Below are 23,220 nucleotides of genomic sequence, written 5' to 3'. Positions count from 1 at the left end.
TAGGGCCATGGAGGTCCATTGCCACTCAGATAACAACAGCCGTAACCACTAGGCCATGGAGGTCCATTGCCACTAGGATAACAACAGCCTTAACCACTAGGCCATGGAGGTCCATTGCCACTAGGATGTCAACAGCCTTAACCACTAGGCCATGGAGGTCCATTGTCACTAGGATAACAACAGCCTTAACCACTAGGCCATGGAGGTCCATTGCCACTAGGATAACAACAGCCGTAACCACTAGGCCATGGAGGGTCCATGGAGGTCCATTTCCACTAAGCCATGAAGTTCCATTACCACTAGGATGTCAACTCACTTGGCCATGGAGTTCCATTACCACTAGGATGTCAACTCACTAGGTCATAGAGTTCCATTAAACTATCAACAAATCAGACTTATATATCTAACATATCTCTAATGGCATTATATAATAATATCTCACTACAATAAGATAATATCTAGTACAGGTTTAGGTGGCTTCAACCTCTAAATTAATTAAATATATCACAGTCACTATAACACTATTTCCACAGTAAATGCTATACATCATTCTCCGAATCTGTATCAGAATTATCATCATTTAACACGGCATCTGTCAATGATTTAAGATCTTCTAACACTGTTGTCATTGCCTCCTCTGTTACCGATTCTGTAAATATATATATGTTATATATAATATGTTATAATTTATACATACTTTTTCAACATTATATATTATAGTTATAATGGCAATTTTATACAATAAGTTCTATAATACCTAAATAATACCAAAAACAACAAAACTCCAACTTAAACTGCCTACAGACAAAATCATGTTTTCCAATTTTTAACAATTATTTATTATGAAACTAACTACATGTAATTATTTACTTTAAGAAACTGCCACCGATAAATACTCACAGACACAACAAAAGAATTGCCATAAAACCTACATAAAATAAATTTAAAACTTCAAAGAGCTAGAAACATTCTATTTATCACCCTGTCAAAAATTAAATGGGCAGGAAAGGTAACTACAAGCCCAATATGTAATGTATCATTCAATGAATAAAAGTTCTAAATAAAACAGGAAGTAAAGGTAACAAAAGTAAAAAACAGCCACTTTAGTCTCCCATAAAAAGGAAAATGGTATATCACCTTGTTGCAATTCAGGCTGCGAATATGTGGCATCAATATTAGATACTGGCTCTGTATGATCTCTGACTGGTTCCTCTTCCTCATCAAAACTATGTGTAACTGGTTCCAGTCTCTCACTTCTCAATTTACCAATAAGTCCCTCTTGACGTAGAGTTGCCTAGAACACAACATAATAGCAATGTGACAGAATGTTTTTCTTATACATTGAATTAAACAATTCCATACACTGAGACAGAAATGAAAATAGAAACCATGATTTTTCATAAAGCACAATGCCCTTGCAGCCTGACTTAAGTATTTGGAATTTCGGTGGTTCTACTCAGGTGCCCGGTCGTGCTGAAATGCACAGAAGGGCACCTGAGGTGTTCCTCCACCAGTAAAGCTGGAACGTCGCGATATGACCTATACTGTGTCGATGTGAAGTAAAACCCAAAAACATATCAAATTTGGAAATTTGACAAAAAAGGGTAAGGATGGTCAATGTTGTATTGCAATTTCTTTAAAATAAATAACACAATACAATATTTAATCCGTCAAAACCCCGACCAACTCATTTTTCAGACTCATAAAACCCTATGATAGTAAGATTATTCTAGCATTTATTATTGCATCCATTTGTAAAATGTAAAATAAATTTCTGCAACCAGCTTATGATTGTTATACTGTGTGTTTGAATGATGATAAATTCAGACATTAAAAGCAATCAGTATCTCAACTATGTGTTGATTGCCACAGGAAGTAACTAGAATCTAGTTCACTATAATTGACAAACTTAGAAGCCAATCCATGGGTGCTACAAACCAAAACTGTTAATGATCAGTTGATAGAGTCACAAGAAACTATTGATTAGGTATTTTCTGCTAATACAACTGTATTATATTCTAGTTTGAGTATAATTTAAACGTAACAAGCATATATTAATAACTAAGATAGTAACTAAATGTAATTTAACAATGGTAAACTCTAAATGATATTTACCATCATGAGATTTCGTTCTTTCTCTATAGTTTTCAGTTGTGTATGTAGAAGATCTAGTTGCCGTTTATAATGTTCTTCCGTCGTAGATAATTGCTCGATGGCCCGCTCCTTCTCCCTTGACATCTGTCTCTCTAACTGTCGTACTGATACAACTGTAATATACCCAGAAAATAGTGCATGAATGAGCTACACTGATGCGTAAATTGCCCTTGAGTTGATTGTGAAAAGTTATTTCTCAAAGAAACTTAACAGCAATTGTGCAATAACTTCTAAACAATCACCAAGACTCATACAATACATCAGGAAATCATAGTCATGTAATTTAACTTTTTATTATATACCTGCTGATTATTTATACAGGAACAACTCAACAAAACTAACTGATTAATTTTAATTATATTAAGAGTAGGCTGTTTGTGGTGGCAGGCCAAGCAGTTAACGCCTAAAATTAGTAATCTAATGATCGCTAGCCACATGGGTTCAAACCCAGTTAAGCTTAAGGGCAAGTTGTTGTGTTCTTGAGCAAGAAACTTTACACACATTGCTCAGTACTGGTTGGTTCAAGGAATGGTTTGAAAGTGTATCTATAAGCTTATTGCTTTCTACACAATTGAACTTACATAATTAAAGTAAGCCTTGAAGCATTTAATTACATGCAAGGTGCTTAATAGAGAAACTTTTGCAATTTAAGTATTTCTTCAACTGAAAATAGCTTCACTTTCTTCAGAAAACTTGTAAGTATACAAATAATTAAAACATCAATTACTTAAAAACTTTTCTAATTATGTTTTTATCATACATCAAAATTTTACATTAAACAACACAGAATAGCTGTTTACTTATAATTTTCAGGTGTTATTACACTCAATAGATAGTTATACCTGCTTTAGCATGTTCACGTTTAGCCTCATTAATTTGTCTATCCATGTCAGCAAGTCTGTCTGAGAACTGGTTCTCTACATCCCTTTTCTGCTCCTCTAGGACTTAAATTGTAAAAATTAAATTTTATAAATTTCTATTGAAGATGGTAAAGGGAGGGCATAAGTCATATCAACATTTTATAGCCAACTCCATGTTTTGTTTATGTTTAGTGCATTTGCATTATTTGTTTTATGCATTATTTTTGCATGTTTTATGCATTATTTTTTTATATGTGTTGTCCACATTTTGTGCATTTACATGTTTTGTGCATTAATTTGCATCACATGCAAACAAATGAATAGACTTCTATCAGCAAGCTCATAATTTACAAAATTACATTCAAGTTTGTAGGGAGATTAGAGTTCATCATCTGTCATGCGTTATATCAAGTTGTTATATATAATTATAATGTACTCTAGCTTCATCGGAATCTTTTTACTAATACCACATTTTACATTTAACTAATGCTGTTCATTGTTGAGAAAAAGAATGGAAATGGCCAACAGTTAATCTTTATCAAATCAAAAATGTGGTTTAATTCATGAATCTATGATTTTGATATGTAATGTCTAAAAATATCTTTTATCCTTGTAAACAGATATAGTTACAAAGAAGAGAAAAACAGATTCCCTAAAGAAAGCCCAAAATGGCAAAAATGAAAATGTTGCAGGCTTGGTTTTACTGAGCCTGTTTATGATAGCAGTAATTGCACCAGCGTCTACAGCCCCTAGCACCAGCTTAAGCAGGATTCAACATTTAACATGAACTGCTAAAATTTTGAAACATCTGCATATGTTAAGTCTTCATTAAAGCTAGGTAGATGATATCATTATGTTATAAATTGTTGATCAAATCTTAATTACAATGTAACCTCTCTGTTTACATCGATAAAATACTATAGAAAGTGCTGTTCTCTTCAGAGAAATGAAACAAAACAAAAAAAATTGAAAATCACAGACCTGGTTTAATTGAGTAATTTATAATTTACTTTATCATCTAGGTATGATATAAAAACTTCATAAAGTAATTGTGAAGACTTACTTTGTTGCATGTTTAATTCTTGTTTGCCCATTGAGGTTTTAAGATCTTCTATATTCTGGTTGGCGTAGTCTAGATCACTCTGACATTTCTCCAACTTCTCTGATAGTTCAGAACATTTCTGTAAAATAATTATCTTTATCACACACCCGTGCCGATTTTGCGACTCCGTAAATATGGTTATGCACGGCCGTTCATATATTTTGATGTGACGTCATTAGCGTTATACAAACATAGTGTAAAGACGCACTAAATGTTAGCTTTATACTTTAGGCGCGTCAATGAAATATGACTCTTATTTCACTTTAAAAGGTCTTTATTTTTTGGTATGTGATAAATAGAATATTAAATTTGTGTAAGTTCATTACTGAATTTATTGCACTCGTTGAATAAAATAATATTATGTTCGCCAGAGGCTCGCATAATATAATTTTATTCAACTTGTGCAATAAATTCAGTATTGAACTTACACTCATTCAATATCCTCTATCTACTGAATATAATAACCTATGACATATACTCTATAAATTATATTATGTACAGAAATCATCTTTAAATTAGCTAACAGAATTTAATTGATGAAAAAAGAGCACATGGCTGTGATTTGAACATAACATCATTAAGTTACCTGTGATTTGTCTTGTACAATACTCTCCAGATCAGAGTTGGCTTGTTTTAATGTTTCAATTTCTTCCTCCACTAAAATTAATGAAAGATAAACAAATAATGTACCATGTCAACAATAGACAATTAAATTAACTGGAATATGAAATAAGGGTGGTGATGGTGTCTTTACAAACAATTTTGTACACTTTGTACTTGTCAGATCATTCAAACATTACATACAAATACATTCATAAAATACATGGAAGCCACTGAAGTTTTTTAACAAAGACTGGAAATTTTATTTTTGAGATTTTTTTTTACAATTTGATGAAGGTTGAGATCATTTGCTCACCTTTTTAATTTAAATCAGGCTAAAAATCACAATAAATATCGATATTCAACCTATCTCTTAGTAAAGTTCTTAATTATCTGTTTTTTGTTGTTGTTTTTTCTCACTTTTGCACCTTTGCTAAACTGGGAACTATGTCAAACTGATTACAAATGAATTATGATATAGGTTTCCTTTTTGGAAATATTAAGCAGAAATAACTCAAAAAAATAATATAGCACTCATCTTTGGCAAATCAGTGACTTTTCTTTGTATTTACATGTTATAATGTGAAATAAATTGAATTGTTGTTTTACTCACTTAAAAGGCCCTTCAATTGAAATATTTAAAAAATTACTTTAAGTTTGATAAATCATAAAATGATTACTATCTTTCAACTTAATGACAACAAATGAGCTGCGCCATGACAAAACCAACATCGTGGGTTTGCGACCAGCATGGATCCAGACCAGCTTGCGCATCCACGCCATCTGATCAGGATCCATGCTGTTCATTTACCAACTCTATTACAAGTAGAGAAACTGATAGCCAACAGCATGGATCCTGATCAGACTGAGAGGATGCGCAGGCTGGTCTGGATCCATGCTAGTAACAAACGCACTATGTTGATTTTGTCGTGACGCGGCTCAAATGTTACTAGAAGAAGAATTTACCTTGAGATCTGATGGAGAGAATTTTGTTGTCTAACGTTTGAGAATCTTGTTTTATTTGAGCTGCCAGGTTATCTCTTTCTCGTATAACCCTCTCCAACTCACAACGTAAATATGAACTTTCCTCACTGTAAACAAGGTGTAAAAAAATATATAGAATTAATCATAAACTTCCCTCAATGTATATGACATAAAAAAGCAACATGTTAAAATGAAATTTCTTCACTGAAATGGAAGTTGAAAAACAACATAGATACAGTTTGTTTGTTTTCATGCCAAATGAAACACATTTTCCTGGTCATATCTGGACGGTCAAAAAACCTTTCCAGTTTTCCTGCATAACTGACCAGTAATTAACAATATCTCTACCAGTGACTGACTACCTCTCACCTGATTTCTGAATCAGCTATGAGAGACCAATGACCATTTGACTAAATACTTGAGATAATTGTTACAGAGAAACTTTGTTCTATCTCAGAATAAGGTAAAATAACCCTATATATTTCAAAACATTTCGGTATTTGATTTTATGGTGAGGAACAAATCATATCACTTGTACACACAGTCACATGTCTAAATAATAGTTTATTTTATTACTTCTTAGATCTGAACTTTCCTTTTGATCTCACCTTCTGAAAAATTAATTGTCTTCAACTATAGGCTACTAACTTCGTATGAAGTCAAACTACATTCGCTCAAACTCAGAGGGCCTATGTAAATTTGTTCCAGAGATCGGTAGTTCAAGCCAACGAGATTTAACTATTAGGAAGATTATATCAAAGTGTTAAAAACGTGACGCCAACTGTCACTTATGCAGAACATGTCCACCCGCAACTTTTGTTGGCTTTTGTGTTTGACTGAAAAAGGTGTGATTTTCACTTTATTTCTCAAGTGAAGGGTGGTATTCGAGCGATCTGAGTTTGATTGAATGAAGTTTAACTGCACATTTATTTGATACTTTTTTATGAATTCCTTGGTGGTCATGACATATATATTTTCAGCATTTTTTTTTACCTATCATGTTTCTCAGCTTCAACATTATGACTGATATCTCTCTCTGGTATATCTCCTTTCTCCATCTGTAGTTTTAACATAGCTTCCTTCCTCGCAAATAATCCTGAAATAGTGCATCATACACTTAACTCTTACAGTGAAACAAGTGATGATAACTTACTGATACAGTTGAACAAGGCTCTGTGAATACTATTCTCTGCTTAATTTCATAGATTATTTTGATATTGCATCCCTTTTATCTCACAAAAGACAGTTAAAACTTGAAACAGCAACCTTTAACCTGCTGAATTTCTGAGATGGACTTGTGCATTCCATTTTTAGGACTGCCTATCTTCAATATTGTGATTGTCAAGAAGAATATTACAAGTTAGTCAGTCAACAGTATACAGCCTGGTAAGATTGCATGGATGTACAGATTGGCCTGGCTCTATACTGGTGGTAAAGGCTAATCACTTTCAGTTCCCGCAGGTTTTGGGCTGATAAGTCTAGTATTATACTAAGTCATCAGAGTATGGTTAAACACACACAAATTTTAGGCACATAATTTGCTGTGTATGTGTAACTAATTGCACTTTATTCTCATTTGAATACTATTTCTATAATAAGGCAGAAAGAAACTTATAATACTGATACTCCTCAAGGAATTGCTATATGTTTTGCGCACTTGTAAAATTACAAAAAAGTCACCTTGTAATCTGTGCCTCTCAAAATAAAGGTTATGTTCTGTTCTGTAACATTTTAATAGCATCATTATATGAATGCAGATATGCGAAAATATATTGGTATTTTATGAGGGTACCTGAATATATAATATGTTTCAGATAATTTATATCTGTATGACAATATAAAACCATAATATTAAAAGCTACCTTGTAACATTTCCATACGTCCACTTGCAAAGCTGATTCTCTGACCATAAGCTTTCAGACTGGACATAGCTGTAGACAGTATCTCTAAATTCTCCTGGTATTTTGCCCACACACTATAAAATAGAAGAAAAATACTTCTTTCACCTCTTTTAATAAAACTGTATCAAACTTCACACATATACCAGTAATATGTAATTATAATATAGTGCTACAAGATATAACCCTTATCTGACTGCCTTCATTCATAGAATCAACATGATTATATCAATGTTGCTATAAATACTTGAGTTCCTTTACATTTATTTTAATTTCAGTGTTAAGTTAAACAAGAGCCATGTCAACATGGCCATCCCTCGCCGAATGTGTTTGCTCATTGGAAGAATGTATATGTAGTAGAGCAGAATAATTGAATTTTAAGAGGTCTTTTGGCAATGAAAACTGATGACTGAAGTGATTACAGACTTGAAACCTAGGTGAATACGGATGGCTGAAAATAACAAGGGGCAATAACTGAAAAATAATGCAGGGTAGTTTATCATTGTTGTGTGCTGCACTCCTTCTCAATGAGATTTATCCACCTATGAAGTTTCATGTTGACATCTCTAACACTTTTTGAGATAAGCTCTGGACAAAAAGTATGAAAAATAACAAAGGGCAATAACTCAAAAATTATAAAGGGTAGAGTTATCATTCTTGCGCACAGCATTCCTCCTCAATAAGATAAATCCACCTATGAAGTTTCATGTTGACATCTCAAAGACTTTTTGAGTTATGCTCCACTCAGGTGAAAAATTAAGTATGAAAAATAACAAAGGGCAATAACTGAAAAATTATGAAGGGTAGAGTTATCATTCTTGTGCACTGCACTCCTCCTCAATGAGATCTATCCACCTATGAAGTTTCATGTTGACATCTCTAACACTTTTTGAGATAAGCTCCGGACAAAAAGTATGAAAAATAACAAAAGGCAATAACTAAAAATTATAAAGGGAAGAGTTATCATTCTTGCGCACAGCATTCCTCCTCAATAAGATCTATCCACCTATGAAGTTTCATGTTGACATCTCAAAGACTTTTTGAGTTATGCTCCACTCAGGTGAAAAATTAAGTATGAAAAATAACAAAGGGCAATAACTCAAAAATTATGAAGGGTAGAGTTATCATTCTTGTGCACTGCACACCTCCTGAGTGAGATCTATCCACCTATGAAGTTTCATGTTGATATCTCAAAGGCTTTTTGAGTTATGCTCTGGACAAAACTTAAGTTTGAAAAATAACAAAGGGCAATAACTAAAAAATTATGCAGGGAAGAGTTATCATTCCTGTGAACTGCACTCTTCCTCAATGAGATCTATCCACCTATGAAGTTTCAAGTTTATACTTCAAATACTTTTTGAGATATGCTCCGGACAAAAATCTTGGACGGTCAGACGGAAGGAGACTATTTCTATATCCCCCGCCGCCATTCGGCGTGGGATAACAAAAACTCTTGTAAGATGTTATTATTATGAACTCTAACATGCTTTAAACTTTCCCTCTGTCTAAGAGATACGACAAATGCGTGCATTTATACACGATATATGCATAGCAAAACAAACAAATGCTTACACGTCATATATGATGTCATAGATGATGTCAATAAATTAAATGACCTAAGGAAATTTATCTCTACACTGAATGAAGTCCAAGAATTTTTATCAATTCTCTTTTTTTATCAGCTTCTTAGAATGGAAATAAATATTCATTTTTCTTACATTATATAGAGGATATTTGTTTAGTTCAGTGTAAGATCGGAATATATTTCACCGAGTGAGCACCAAAAGGTATATTTCACGAGTGGCGCAGCCACGAGTGAAATATGAACTTTTGGTGTTCACAAGGTGAAATATATTTCAATCTTACACTAAACTAAACAAATTTTCTTTTTATTATATGCAAAGAAACGTTTTAAAAAGACATTTAACCTAAAACTGAATGAAAAGCGCGCCAAATAATAATACAACGTGACATCATTTACTACGTCAAGTCATTAAGTTGGTACCCAGTACTGTGCACGCTGGTATTTCACTGAAACAACGTAAGGGGCTTAAATTCAAAACAGCGAAATTATCAAAGTGGTAATTTCACTGTTTCAAACAGTGAAATTACCAGTTTTATATCACTGATATATTTCTATAAACCACCGAAAAGCATGTAATAAAGTATAATAATGCACAGTTTATTGTTCAAATGCTTGGTAATTAATCACTCAGGCCTATCAACCCTCTTGATTGTATTTTTGCATATTTTACCTAGAACTGTGCATTATTCTACAACAATTCACTCAAAACACTACAATTAGTGTATCAATCTTATAAAAAAATCTAGTGGACATACTTATTGGATTTTAACTTGTTAATTTTAAACTACATATACCTTGCAGCAAATTCTTGTAAGATTTGTGCATTTTGAACATTTTCTTGAACTCTATCATCTAAACACAGGGCAAGTTGCTGAGCCTCTGATAATTCAAGCTGTAATTTCTGTAAATAAATAGCAAATATAATTTATAACCTGATAAACATGTACATACAATTATTTGAAGCTTTCACCATTCAAAAAATTGTTTTCAACTTATTGCAAAAGAACAATCTATTACACCATCCACTTAAAATGTCGCAAAATCTTTATTATTTGTTTAACAATTCAGCATCTACTACTTATTTGAAGGAAAATAATTTTTAACAGGGCAGCGTATATAAATTTAAATAGAAATGGGCCCACAATTATCAAGTGAAATCCAGGATTATCCAGTGAAATGCATGGAAATATAATCCGAGTGAAAAGGCCACACTCCAATCCACGTGCGACCGTCCCGATTATTCCAGTGAAAAGGGACATAATTATCCAGAGAAAAGTCAGGGATTATCCAGTGAAGTCATTACGATGATTTATAATCGCAGTGAAAATGCCAAACATTTTACCCAGTGAAAAGTCACAATTATCCCAGTAGTGAAAATGCCCACCAATTATCCAGTGAAAAGAATAATATCTTGAGAAAAGTCAGGATTATCCAGTGAAGTCACTTACATGATTTATAATCCAGTGAAAAGCCACATTTATCCAGTGAAAAGTCACGATTATCCAGTGAAAAGACATAATTATCCAATGAAAAGTCAGGATTATCCAGTGAAGTCACTTACATGATTTATAATCCAGTGAAATGCCACATTTATCCAGTGAAAAGTCACAATTATCCAGTGAAATGCCACAATTATCCAGTGAAAAGACATAATTATCCAGAGAAAAGCCAGGATTATCCAGTGAACAGCCACGTTAGAAATGTGTCATATAATAAAATATATATGGTAGACATACCTTACAGTTGTTAGATTCTATATTTAGTTGAGCATCTTTATCAGATAGAGTATGTGATAATTGTTCTATCTGGTTCCTGGCTGATGATAACCTCTCCTCTAAACCTTCCACCTGCAGAAACAAAAATGACCCGTGATGGAAAACCGGTTTTTCCCCCGCCAGCTTTGATCCGGGAACCAAGCTGGGGCATCCGCACAAGCTAAATTCGGGACCCAAATTGCTTTGTTTTAAAAACCCTTAACAAGTAGGGAAATTGACAAAAAATGCAGGATCCTTTGATCAGACAGCCGGGGAATGACGGGGCCTGGTCTGGATCCAGGGCTGGTGGGCCAAAACCCATTATGTTGGGTTTGTCGTGCCCAGGGCCCTAAAATTATCATAATTATATTTTACCATTAAAAGGGGACATTTACAAAAAATAATTCCCAATTTAATACTTTAAAAAAAAACCCGAAAAAAACGATACATGTTTAGCCCCTATACCCTTTTAAACATTTTATTTCCCTTGCTATTTTATTTACCCTTCTACACTAAAAATTATTTTTTTTCAAGGAATACATAAGTCTAGATAAAAATTATGTTTAAAATTTGTTTTTTTTAAAGGGACTGAAAATTTGCTTTTACTGTCTCTTTTTTAAATATTTAAATATCTTTTTGAGTACACACCAGGAAGATATGTTACTGTTTAAACTCCACACAATATAGGCTGAACAAATTATTTAAATTCCGAGTTATCATTAAAACTAGATGCCCAAGGACAACATGTCGAGGTTCTGCTTACTGTGAAATGGCAGAAGGAAGAAGTGAAACGGGGGACACATGCTTTACACATTGTTAATTTCAATGAGAACATTATGTGCCCAGTTAATTACAAATTCTTTCACCAATGATTTATTGTGCAGGCAAGCTGTCCCCATTCTGACTGGTGAGGTATGACCCTTGAGGCTCTTGCCTGCAACGCACCATTCATGATGTTAAACATTTTGTGCCAGGGTTATTTTGAAATTCCACCCAGCTTCTGATAGAGTTATGGTGCCGACAAGCTGTTTGAGACCATTTATTTGCATTTGACTTAAAGAACTTAACCTTTGACTTAGCAACTTGGTTCTTGGGCCCAACACACCATCTCATGATGTTACCGTTTATTTACAGATTTTGTATGTAAGTTCTAGGCTCATTAATATAACACTACTGCATGTAATGAGACAGTTATGACTGTAACAAAGTTCTAGGCTTATTAATGTAACACCACTGCATGTAATGAGACAGATATGACTGTAACAAAGTTCTAGGTTCGTTAATATAACACTACTGCATGTAATGAGACAGTTATGACTGTAACAAAGTTCTAGGCTTATTAATATAACACCACTACATGTAATGAGACAGTTATGACTGTAACAAAGTTCTAGGCTTATTAATATAACACCACTACATGTAATGAGACAGTTATGACTGTAACAAAAGTTCTAGGCTCATTAATATAACACCACTACATGTAATGAGACAGTTATGACTGTAACAAAGTTCTAGGCTCATTAATATAACACCCCTGCATGTAATGAGACAGATATGACTGTAACAAAATTCTAGACTCATTAATATAACACCACTGCATGTAATGAGACAGTTATGACTGTAACAAAGTTCTAGGCTCATTAATAGAACACCACTGCATGTAATGAGACAGTTATGACTGTAACAAAGTTCTAGGCTCATTAATATAACACTACTGCATGTAATGAGACAGTTATGACTGTAACAAAGTTCTAGGCTCATTAATATAACACCACTGCATGTAATGAGACAGTTATGACTGTAACAAAGTTCTAGGCTCATTAATATAACCCCACTACATGTAATGAGACAGTTATGACTGTAACAAAGTTCTAGGCTCATTAATATAACACAACTACATGTAATGAGACAGATATGACTGTAACAAAGTTCTAGGCTCATTAATATAACACCACTGCATGTAATGAGACAGTTATGACTGTAACAAAGTTCTAGGCTCATTAATGTAACACCACTGCATGTAATGAGACAGTTATGACTGTAACAAAGTTCTAGGCTCATTAATATAACACTACTGCATGTAATGAGACAGTTATGACTGTAACAAAGTTCTAGGCTCTTATTAATATAACACCACTGCATGTAATGAGACAGTTATGACTGTAACAAAGTTCTAGGCTCATTAATATAACACTACTGCATGTAATGAGACAGTTATGTATGTAACAAAGTTCTAGGCTCATTAATATAACACCACTGCATGTAATGAGACAGTTATGACTGTAACAAAGTTTTAGGTCATTAAATAAAACACTGCATGTAATGAGGAACAGTTTATGATCCTGTAACAAGCCTTGGCTTTCCAGGCTTTACTCTCTTCTTTCATTAAACAGGGATAGTAATTGAGATTCTGTCTGTTACCATTAGGTAACACCTTTTCCCCTCCATCTGTTATAAACTATCACCAATTAACATGTAGTTTTTCAAGTACATTACAAAATTGAATTATGTATCACAAGTTGGCAACTTAAAATTTAGAACAGATGTCAACAATTGATCACTGATAAAAACAAAGTGGATTAGATGTGTTTGAAATCACCTACTTCAACAGCTCACCAATTGACAAAGGTCCCTTACTGACAACAGCCAACATTTAAATAATAAGAAATATAAACTTTCATTAAATGAGAACTCTGAACTCACCTCATAGAAAATGAACTTGCGTAAACTGTACCAATAAATATCACATGTAAACACAAATTAAAACACTAACCTTGTTAATAACAAATTTTCCTTCTTCTTTTTATCTCCTTCACTGGAACACTGAAAATAGTAAACACACACTTTGTAAAAAGTAATGTATTGTAAGTACATATTGTTAGAAATTGTTCAACCACTATCATTATTACATTTATCTGCTACATGTATAAATAATACATGTATATTTACTAACATATCTATTCTTTGTTTTATAACCTAAATAAAATACTTCTTTATAGGGTATGGTATATACATGTTAATGAGAATTGTTTTTCTTTTACAATAAACACTTACTGTATAAGTGAATATTTTTACGTCATGAAAAGTTTATAAATGTCAAAAAAATTAACTTTTTGCTTGCCAAAATATTTGCAAAAGTACCATTTCAGAAGTTCCATAATATAAGCAGACTTGTGTTTAACAAAAGAACAAATATACCATGTACAAGATGACTACAATATAGGACACATAGAGCCTCCTCAGTTCAAATCCTGTCTGTATGGAACATTAAAGTGACATTATGCCCATACAAGTGTAAAATAATATGAGCCGCGCCATGACAAAGCCAACATAATGGGTTTGCGACCAGCATGGATCCAGACCAGCCTGCGCATCCGCGCAGTCTGATCAGGATCCATGCTGTTCGCTATCAGTTTTTATACTTGTTATAGGGTTTGTTAGCGAACAGCATAGATCCTGATCAGACTGCAAGGATGCGCAGGCTGGTCTGGATCCATGCTGGTCGCAAACGCATTATGTTGGCTTTGTCATGGCGCGGCTCAATTATGTATACTGTATCTATTTGACTCAACCTACATCTGATCATAAAGCCAATCATAATCATAATGTAAATCCAAACCTTGTTTTCTCTCAAACCATTGTAGTCTTTATTTTAAACTGGCAAGAACAAAATGTGTTGTTTTGTTAGACAACACAAATACACTAATTAGTATGAAGATATCTAAATAAATTCATTGTAAAAAATACCTTGCTGAGTTCTAGTTCTTGAAGTTTAAGGATTTCATTCATTGAGTTTAACCTGATATTTAACAGTTGTATGGTAGAGTTTGTATTCTCCTTCTCTGTCTCATATACCTGAAATACAAAACATAATAAGTTGTTCATTACTCCTTTTTTTGTCTTTTTTGGGGGGGGGGGGGGGATGGGGCGGGGGTGGCTGTGGGGTGACTTATTACTGACTATGGAGGCCACAATTCTAAGAAATCTTAAACTTTATGTGATGCATGTTTTATTATGCTGCAAAGCTTTAAAACATCTACCTTAGCCTGAAGTTTACAACAACAATAATTTTTTTTTAAAAATCAAGAATTATTGGTAATGAGAAATATTTGAATCCTTCAATCACATAAGACTTAAATTATAAAATTTCAAAACAGTCCTTCTATATCATACTAAAATAAAATAACAATACTAAATAATGTTAATATTTTGGATCTACGTGTGTCAAGTTATTTATGAACTAAAACACTCTCTTAATCTAAAATTAAATGTGCCAGAGTTATTTAGTACTATTTCAACTATAATTAATGTTTAATTTTTTGATTGATTGGGTTTTAAGCCATACTAACACTGTAAATGTCAGTATAGTGACTTTTAAGTTTTATTAGTATATGGAACCTTCAAGTTCCCCACCTGCCAGCATTATTTAGAGCAGAAGCTGGCACCCTAGTAGAAAGAACCATGCACATTCCTGAACCTAGCTGGATAACTTCCTTACATGAAAGAATTCCCTGGAAAGTCCCTTCCAGGATTCAAACCCACAGCAATCAGGGATAAAAATGTTCTAAGTCAGTGACCAAAACCACTTAGCCACAGAGACCCCCAATATTACATATATGTAATATAAAGTTATAGACAAATGTTTCTAGATATTCATAATAAAATCAGTCAAGTGAGGAAGAAGTATAAATGCATGTGTAATACTTCTTGTTGTATATAATGTCAATACATTATTCTCAAAACAAACAGAAAGAATACCTTTATTTTAGTAAGCATTGATTCCATTTCTTTTCTAGCTATATCTTTGGGCTTTGGCAAGTTTTCAGTCTCCCCTATATATTTCTTTAACTGTCCTATTTGCTTCATCTGATTTTCTATTGTCACTTCATTTGACCTGTAATGGAATATACATTGTTGTGAGGTGCTATCTGAATTGTGCGCTTTGTATTTTGTATAGCTTCATTTCAAGTTCATATCAGTATATGTTTGTAAATATTAGCTATATACATCTTTCAGGTGTCTAATGCTTAATAAATTGTGTTGTTGTTGTTGTATACCCTCTCTTAGTTTATGTAGAGGATAATTAATAAATACTTTTTTTCTACATTGTTGTCGCCTTTTATATTGCAGAGCTTCACCAAAGATCATTCTTTTTATCTAAATGGTACCTCTATATCCTTTTTTAGTATAAATTGCATGTATGGAATATATCTACTATTTTATTCACTATTGATAGGTAAAAAGGTATAAAAAACAACAACAGTATTTTAATAATTGGGAGGCTGTCACTTATTCCAGGAAACATGCATGCAAAATCTACTGAACTGTGTTTTCTTAAGTCACAAATAAGCTTGTCATTCCAGGATATGTAACCCAAATAAGTGCTTTAAGTTTTAAACAAATCCTATACAATATATATCTACTATTACCTTAAAACCTGCTTAATGGTGATGTAGTATAAGCCAAAAACAAACATTTCAAACAAAATTCCAGAAAATAATACAAGAATCAGTCATAAACATATAATTGTTAGAGAGATTGTTTAAAATATCTTACTTCTTAAATAGATTATTTACATAGATACATAAATATACGTACTTTAATTCTTGCAGGAGTTTTTCCACGTGTTCATTGCTGTTTTGTTTAAAATTCTCGTAAGTTGTTTCCAGATCATTTATTCTCTCCGACGATCTGGATTTGATATTTTCTAACTCATCTTGAAGCTTGCCTATTGTACTTCTCAAATTATCTGTCTCCCTTTGATGTTCACGACTTAACCTGTCAATCTAAATCGACAATTTCTGCATTGTTAAAACCCTTACTTTGCTAAATCTCTTAAATGGACTTGCCCATCTTTCAATCTGGACATAACCATTCTTCATTTTTAAGGGAAAATTTCATTATATGTATTGACTGAACAGCAAACAGTACAGACCATGATCAGGACCATGGCACTTATGTGCTGGCTGATGTTGGTCTGTACTGGTCACATAGGTAGAATCAGCTGCTGCCAGTAGACTAAGGATGAACTAAATTTTAAAGTTATTATCTGGGACATACGTTGACTTTTCCAGCTTAAAAACTTATGGAAATACCTAGAAGAATAACAGTCAAAGACAAGCACCTAATTGGCATGCTCAGATGCTGTAACACATTTTTCTCCAATGAATTTGTAAGTTTAAAAAAGCCCCCCCCCCCCCCCAAAAAAAAACAGCAAAAACCAATGATAATTGGTAAAATACTTTAAAATAAGAAATCTACAGAGCTATGCCACAGAGGTTCTTGTTAAAAACAAATGTATAGAACAACAAGTCTATATAACGAAAACTTTCGTTCATTGAATATGCTGCTAAAATCAATGAAAATACATATGTATGTGATGATCTAAAATAATATGATGCATTTCCACTACATACCACATTTACACTAGTTCAGTAATTGTGTTTTATGTTCTAACCTAATATTACCCTCAACAATTATTTAAAATTAATTGGAATAGATCTATTATATAATATTTCATTTATCTTTTTCTTTCTTCAAATCTCAGTTCATAACTATAATATTACCACATCCTGATCCTTTTCAACAGTTTGCACGTTACAATAATATAACTTTTTGTCTAGGCTATTTGACAATCTTTATCTTATAATAAAACCAAACTTTACACAAAATTTAGCAAGTTTAATATTTACCTGACTTTCATATCTATCTTCAGTAGCTTTCAATTCTACTTCAAGGGTGGTAACCTGATGTGTGTATTCTCTTTCTTTTAGAGTTAGCTGCCTTTCCATTTCAGTAATTTCTTCTCTATGAAGACATTTTACAGATCTCAGTTCATTTTTTAAATCAGTAATTTCCCCAGCCTGTTTGTTAATCAGTTCATCAATGTATTTAAAATCCTCCTTTTTGGAAGAGTATTTGCATATTCCTGGTGAAGATGATCTTTGCACTGGCTCCTGGACAAAAACAAGATGTGAAAATATTTTAATTTGTTTAATTTGACAAAATTTTGCACATTCATATTATAATTAGTATAAAATATCACTTACAACAATCTGTCAGCTAAAACTTTGCTCCCAACCCCAAAGATATGATGCTTCTTAAGTACATGTACATTCAAATGGTGGTTTCACAAAATATATGCATTTTTTTAATAACATCAAATATACATATAAAGCTCCTCATTTTTTTTCTCTGTATTTATACCGTAATATATCAAATGATGTTAATTATATAAATAAATTTTGACACAATACCTGAATTACAGGTGCAGGGGCTGGCTGGAATACAGTTGGTTCAGGTGACTTTCTCTGAGCTTCTCTAAAAGTAAACAAACAATCCAAAATCTTAAAGCTAGGGTACAATACCAAACTTTATAGTACTGCTGCACTCAAATATAACACTTAGATATAGGTCAATGTAAATACTTTATAAAATTATAAGTTTTCTTATTTTCTTTTTGAAATATAATTTATGTGTATTGTGCAAGATAAAGAATTAAGAAGTCATTGTCATCTAGGAGGGGATATCCAGGTCTTGGGGATCTGTTTGCGACCCTGTGGAAACTCAGTTTAGCCTCATTATTGCTGTACAGTTACCGTCAAGCTAGATATTCTGGTTTGCAAAGGCAGCCAGTATGATATTTTCATAAACTCCTATAGTCTATACACATATATATAATCTATATTTATCTGTAGATCTAAAAGAATAAGATCTAAAGGGATTACCTGAGTTTTGTATTTTCTATTTTTAGCTTAACAACTTCCTCTGTGGCTTTTGCAATCTCCTTCCAGGGATCTCCTTGTCTGGTTTTAGTTTGAAAAGCTGAAGGTGGTAACAAGTTCATATTCACAACTGAAAACAGAAAACAAAGACTGCCCTAATGCTATGGTCTTTAATCTTGAGTCTCAAAGGTAAAATCTATTCAGACGGACAGGTGCTTACCTAAGCATTCCCTTATACACCTGTTCATGAAATTCCAAAAAGAAGTAGAGAAAATATATATAAGTTATACATCCGTTCATGGGGTAAAATGCAATAAAACCAAATCCTAACTGGAAACTTGGAAAGAGTGTTTCATATTTATCAATAAGCCAAACATTTTATAGGCATTAACCGCTAATTCTTTTATGTTAAAAAAACCTCTATGAACTATTGTCTTGCTGTGAAGAATAGCGAAACATTATAAACATCACTCCACATTGCCCCATTTTGCACATTATTGTTACACCTATAGTGTATCTCACCTATAGTGTATCTGAATAACCTATGTAAACAATTTTCTTTGCCAACAAATTTTTTAAGCACATTTTTACTTCTAAAATATCAGCTCCTTTATATCCTGATTTTTTTGTAACAACTATCTAATCCTTTATTGTCAGATGATAAGTTACAACTTTTCACTTATCATTTGTGTCACGGCAGTACATATTCCAAATGAGGTTTGTAAATATAGATCTAGATGTGATTTTCCAACCACTGGCTAAGTGTATATGGACTAGGAGGTTCATTCACTTAGCAAAGTTAAATGTTATGCTCATTGATCTACTCAGACTAAGAGATTTTAGATGTATAAAACCAACAGGGACAAAATAAACTGAATAATCCATTAAATATCCACAAAGTAACAATAAGCATATATAACTTTAAAACTTAATAACATGTAAGGTTAGAAAGGAATGTTTCTGCCTTGGAATAATTCATCCAGCCATGTTCTATATCAGTGTGCATCACAAATCAAAAAGATCTGTTTTATATACATGTATTGAACATTTTATTTTTGTTTTAAAGTCATAAAAGCTTTCCACATGATAGGTAGCACCTAATTTCATATTAATATATCACAGGGTATAATAAATGATGAACTCCTAATGAATATACCGGTAATATGAAGAAAAAGCCTTAAAACATAAATATTTGATTATAATACAAGTTAATTAAAACATACATAAAATACAACAATTGAGCCTTACAAATTAAAATTACATGTATAAATGAATGAAATGAAAATAATCTTATCACAGCATCTCAATAAAGAATGAAAATAACTTAATAATAATAGTAATTTAGTTCCAAAATGAAAATATAGAATTAATGTAATTTGTATAAATTGTATATCTAAACTCATAAGAGAATTAAAGACAATGTGATCTGGAGAAGGAAAGTTTGCGGGAATTTGGAAGAAAGGAAATGTTTAAAACCAATGTAAAACATTCTCTCAAATCCTTTTCATACAACGTTAAACACGAATGGACATACAAAAACAGTTCACAAAATTGCACGAGATATGGTCATAGTTGAACTGTCTCAGACGTTTCCGTGAATTTCCACTAATAAGCATTCATTACATATCGGGCAATACAATACAATAGCAAACGATAACAGACTTCTGATGGAAACAAATGACAATCGATGCATGCATGGACATTAAGATACTTTTTCCGCTACTAATTGACGAACAGTGCAAGGCAAAATGAACATGTAACATAACAAATAAATCGACCCATGACAAATATATATAGAGTGGGAATCGAACAAGAGCTGTCGGTAGGACAGCAACGCTGGACTATTCTTAGTGCTTGATAGTAAAAAAAGCCTTGATTAAAAGGTAAAATTTTCAGTAAAGAAAAAGGCAAAATTTTTCTTTAAATCCATATTACAGTTATAGGCCTTGGAGAGAGTCCTATTATGCTCTCAAAGAAGAGTATAAAATTTCAACATGTTTCAAAGCCTTATGTCAATGAACTTTGAAAATATTTGAGGTATTACAAAAACTTTAACTTAAATTCTAAGTCGAAGAAGGGGTATAATTCTGTCAAAATGCTTGATAGAGTTACCTCCTCCTGTCTACAGGTTGGGGTCATGATGGTGAACAAGTGTGCAAAGTTTCAAAGCCATATGTCAATGGACTTTGAAAATATCTGAGGTATTACAAAAACTTTAACACAAGTGGTTACGCCGACGCAGACGCTCCGGTGACTATAATAGCTCTACTTATTCTTATCGAATAGTCGAGCTAAAAAATTGAGAGAACACCCTGTGCTTTTCACAGGCGCTAGTCACATAATCAAATATTTTACATGACCGGTCCATATATGTATATAAAGATATAAGGCCCCCAACGGAACAAAAACATCATGCGGAACAAACAAAAACACTGCTGCAAGAAACGACCAGATCACAGTAATCTCTTTCTGGTGGCCATCTAAAAGCATCAATCCATGTGCTAACGCTTTTTATTTCATTAAAATCCCTCAAATAGCAAAGAAATTGCGAAAAAGTTTCACAAAATGCCATTATTTTCAATTCATGTCTTTTTCGACGTCCATACCATTCATGTATACAAACAAGATTTCTGGTCAATTTTTACGAAATAAACAAAAAACGGCTAGAATTTCTACGTACGTTCCATAAACAAACTCTTTTCCTATCGTTTTGCGAAGTCTTAACTGATCAAAAGCCCCCTTCAAACGTAAATCTTTAAAAATACAAAAGGATCCCGCTTGTGACAGTATTTTATCGCCATGCATAGCGCATGTATATACTGTTCTGCTCTGAATATCATACAAGGATTTGATTGGTTAAGATAATTATCGGAATACTATTGACCAATCGTATAATACTATTTCTTTGCTTCATTTACCTGTCACTTCAAAATCAAAATGGCGCACTTTACTTGATCTCCGCTTCTACAACCAATATTTTTTAGATATTTGCGTACAAAGAGGGCTGTTACTAAGTTCAATTTAGACTTCGCAGATTGATAGAAAAAGAGTTTGTTTATGAAATTTATGCGGAAATTTTAGACGTTTTCTGTTTATTTCGTAGAAATCGACCAGAAATCATGTTTGTATACATGAATAGATTGGACGTCGAAAACGACATGGATTGAAAATATTGGCATTTTATGAAACTTTTACTCATTTCTTTGCTATTTAAAGAATTTTAATGAATTAAAAAGTGTTAACGCTTGAAATGATCCTTTCGAATGTCGACCAGAAAGAGATAACCGTGATCTGGTCGTTCCTTGCAGCAGTGATCTTGTTTGTTCAGCATTATGTTTGTGTTCTGTTGGAGACCTTATATCTTATTATAGTATAAAGCCCATATAAAACTTTAAAAAGTTTGTTTCAAGCACCTGTGGTGCTTTTAATCATCTCTTTTTAACTTTCTACGCAGACATCAGGGATGCCAACAGACAATTTTGAAAAAAGAGGAAAATTAAACGCAAGTGGTCATGGGGGCTGCGTAGGCCCCCATGCAGGTTCAGGGCAGAGCCCTGGTGGGGGACCAGGGGGTGAAGCCCCCGGAAGCTCCTGGGTTTTCATCCTTATCAGATGGTCTAAAATGCATTTCCTTTTAGTGCTTTATCAATTATTTTCATTAAATGATATTGTATTACTTTGACTGGCAGTAACAAAGTTAAGGCAGACTTTAATTTCAATGAAATTAATCAGTATCTATAACTGTAATAATATTACGATTTGACGTGATCCTCGATTGCAACGAACCCTCAACTACCATAATTAATTTGTTTTGAACATAGTCGACACGAAGCTTGTCCAGGAATATTCGTCACCAATGCGGACGGTTGTCTCAGTTGATCCGATATTCACATTTACAATGTTCTCTAACCATTTCAAATTAAACTTATTTTTAACATTTTTTACACAGTCTTTGATTTTCGAAGCCTTGTTGGAGTTAATTGCTGCCATTATTCATGTATAAATTTCTTTCTTGCTCACGGCCGACAATTTGTTTTGCTTTCTTCAACTACAGAAAGACGCTACGATTGGTCGGTATATTTAACGCTAACGGAAAATTGGCATCCCTGAGACATGTCTGTGTGCCCCCCCCCCATGCGATGGATTTGACATAATTGGAAGAGTACTAGATAAATATCCCGTTTCTTTTCAACCCTTCGGGCCTAGATACGCCTCTGAGAGAATGTATATTTTCAGGCCTGAGCTTGCTTCAGATTTTAACAAAATTTAACTGTGCAAAAAAATTCACTCTTGAGAATACAATAGTAAGTTGTGCTGATTACAATATTATTGTATAATATTTTGTATTCTTTTACTATAGCGATGTTTTATTGCGCCTTATAAACCGACCTTTTTGCTTATTTTCCGCAAAATCGGCAGGAACACTCAAATTTTCCGCCATCTTGTTTATTCAAACTGCGGCTTCAAATATGAAGATATATAAACACATATATCTAGTCATATTAAAAGGTGATAACAATTTCAATTAAATAAAATATGTTTTTTTGAAGTAATTTTGT

The 23,220-nt window shown here is 33.0% G+C and overlaps 1 protein-coding gene across 1 annotated transcript; it reads right to left on the bottom strand.

Annotated features, from left to right (window-relative positions):
• Positions 1–297: 297 nt before the first annotated feature.
• LOC132748750 (coiled-coil alpha-helical rod protein 1-like) lies at positions 298–23,163 on the bottom strand. Its single transcript, XM_060738387.1, has 21 exons — positions 23,051–23,163; positions 18,665–18,791; positions 18,194–18,257; positions 17,630–17,893; positions 16,536–16,723; positions 15,696–15,831; positions 14,685–14,792; positions 13,711–13,760; positions 13,641–13,665; positions 13,291–13,395; positions 10,920–11,030; positions 9,978–10,084; positions 7,563–7,675; positions 6,694–6,796; positions 5,683–5,807; positions 4,703–4,773; positions 4,078–4,195; positions 2,997–3,098; positions 2,116–2,267; positions 1,138–1,294; positions 298–649 (listed from the first exon to the last, which is right to left on the bottom strand). The coding sequence occupies exons 1-21, from the start codon at positions 23,100–23,102 to the stop codon at positions 540–542; spliced, it is 2,388 nt and encodes a 795-aa protein (XP_060594370.1). The 5' UTR covers positions 23,103–23,163; the 3' UTR covers positions 298–539.
• Positions 23,164–23,220: the final 57 nt, after the last annotated feature.

Source organism: Ruditapes philippinarum, unplaced genomic scaffold (assembly GCF_026571515.1).
Source record: "Ruditapes philippinarum isolate M1 unplaced genomic scaffold, ASM2657151v2 ctg1576_1_1_1_1, whole genome shotgun sequence".
Lineage (NCBI taxonomy): Eukaryota > Metazoa > Mollusca > Bivalvia > Venerida > Veneridae > Ruditapes > Ruditapes philippinarum.
Note: the sequence above shows the minus strand (reverse complement) of the source record. Positions and strands in the feature narration are given on the sequence as shown.

Excerpts from the sequence above, each read along its gene's own strand:
- LOC132748750 (XM_060738387.1), bottom strand. The coding sequence starts at position 23,102 with ATGGCGGAAAATTTGAGTGTTCCTGCCGATTTTGCGGAAAATAAGCAA. Across the intron at positions 16,724-17,629 it reads AAGATAGATATGAAAGTCAG|ATTGACAGGTTAAGTCGTGA; the intron begins GTAAATATTAAA and ends TTGTCGATTTAG. Across the intron at positions 15,832-16,535 it reads AAACTCCTGCAAGAATTAAA|GTCAAATGAAGTGACAATAG; the intron begins GTACGTATATTT and ends ATTCCATTACAG.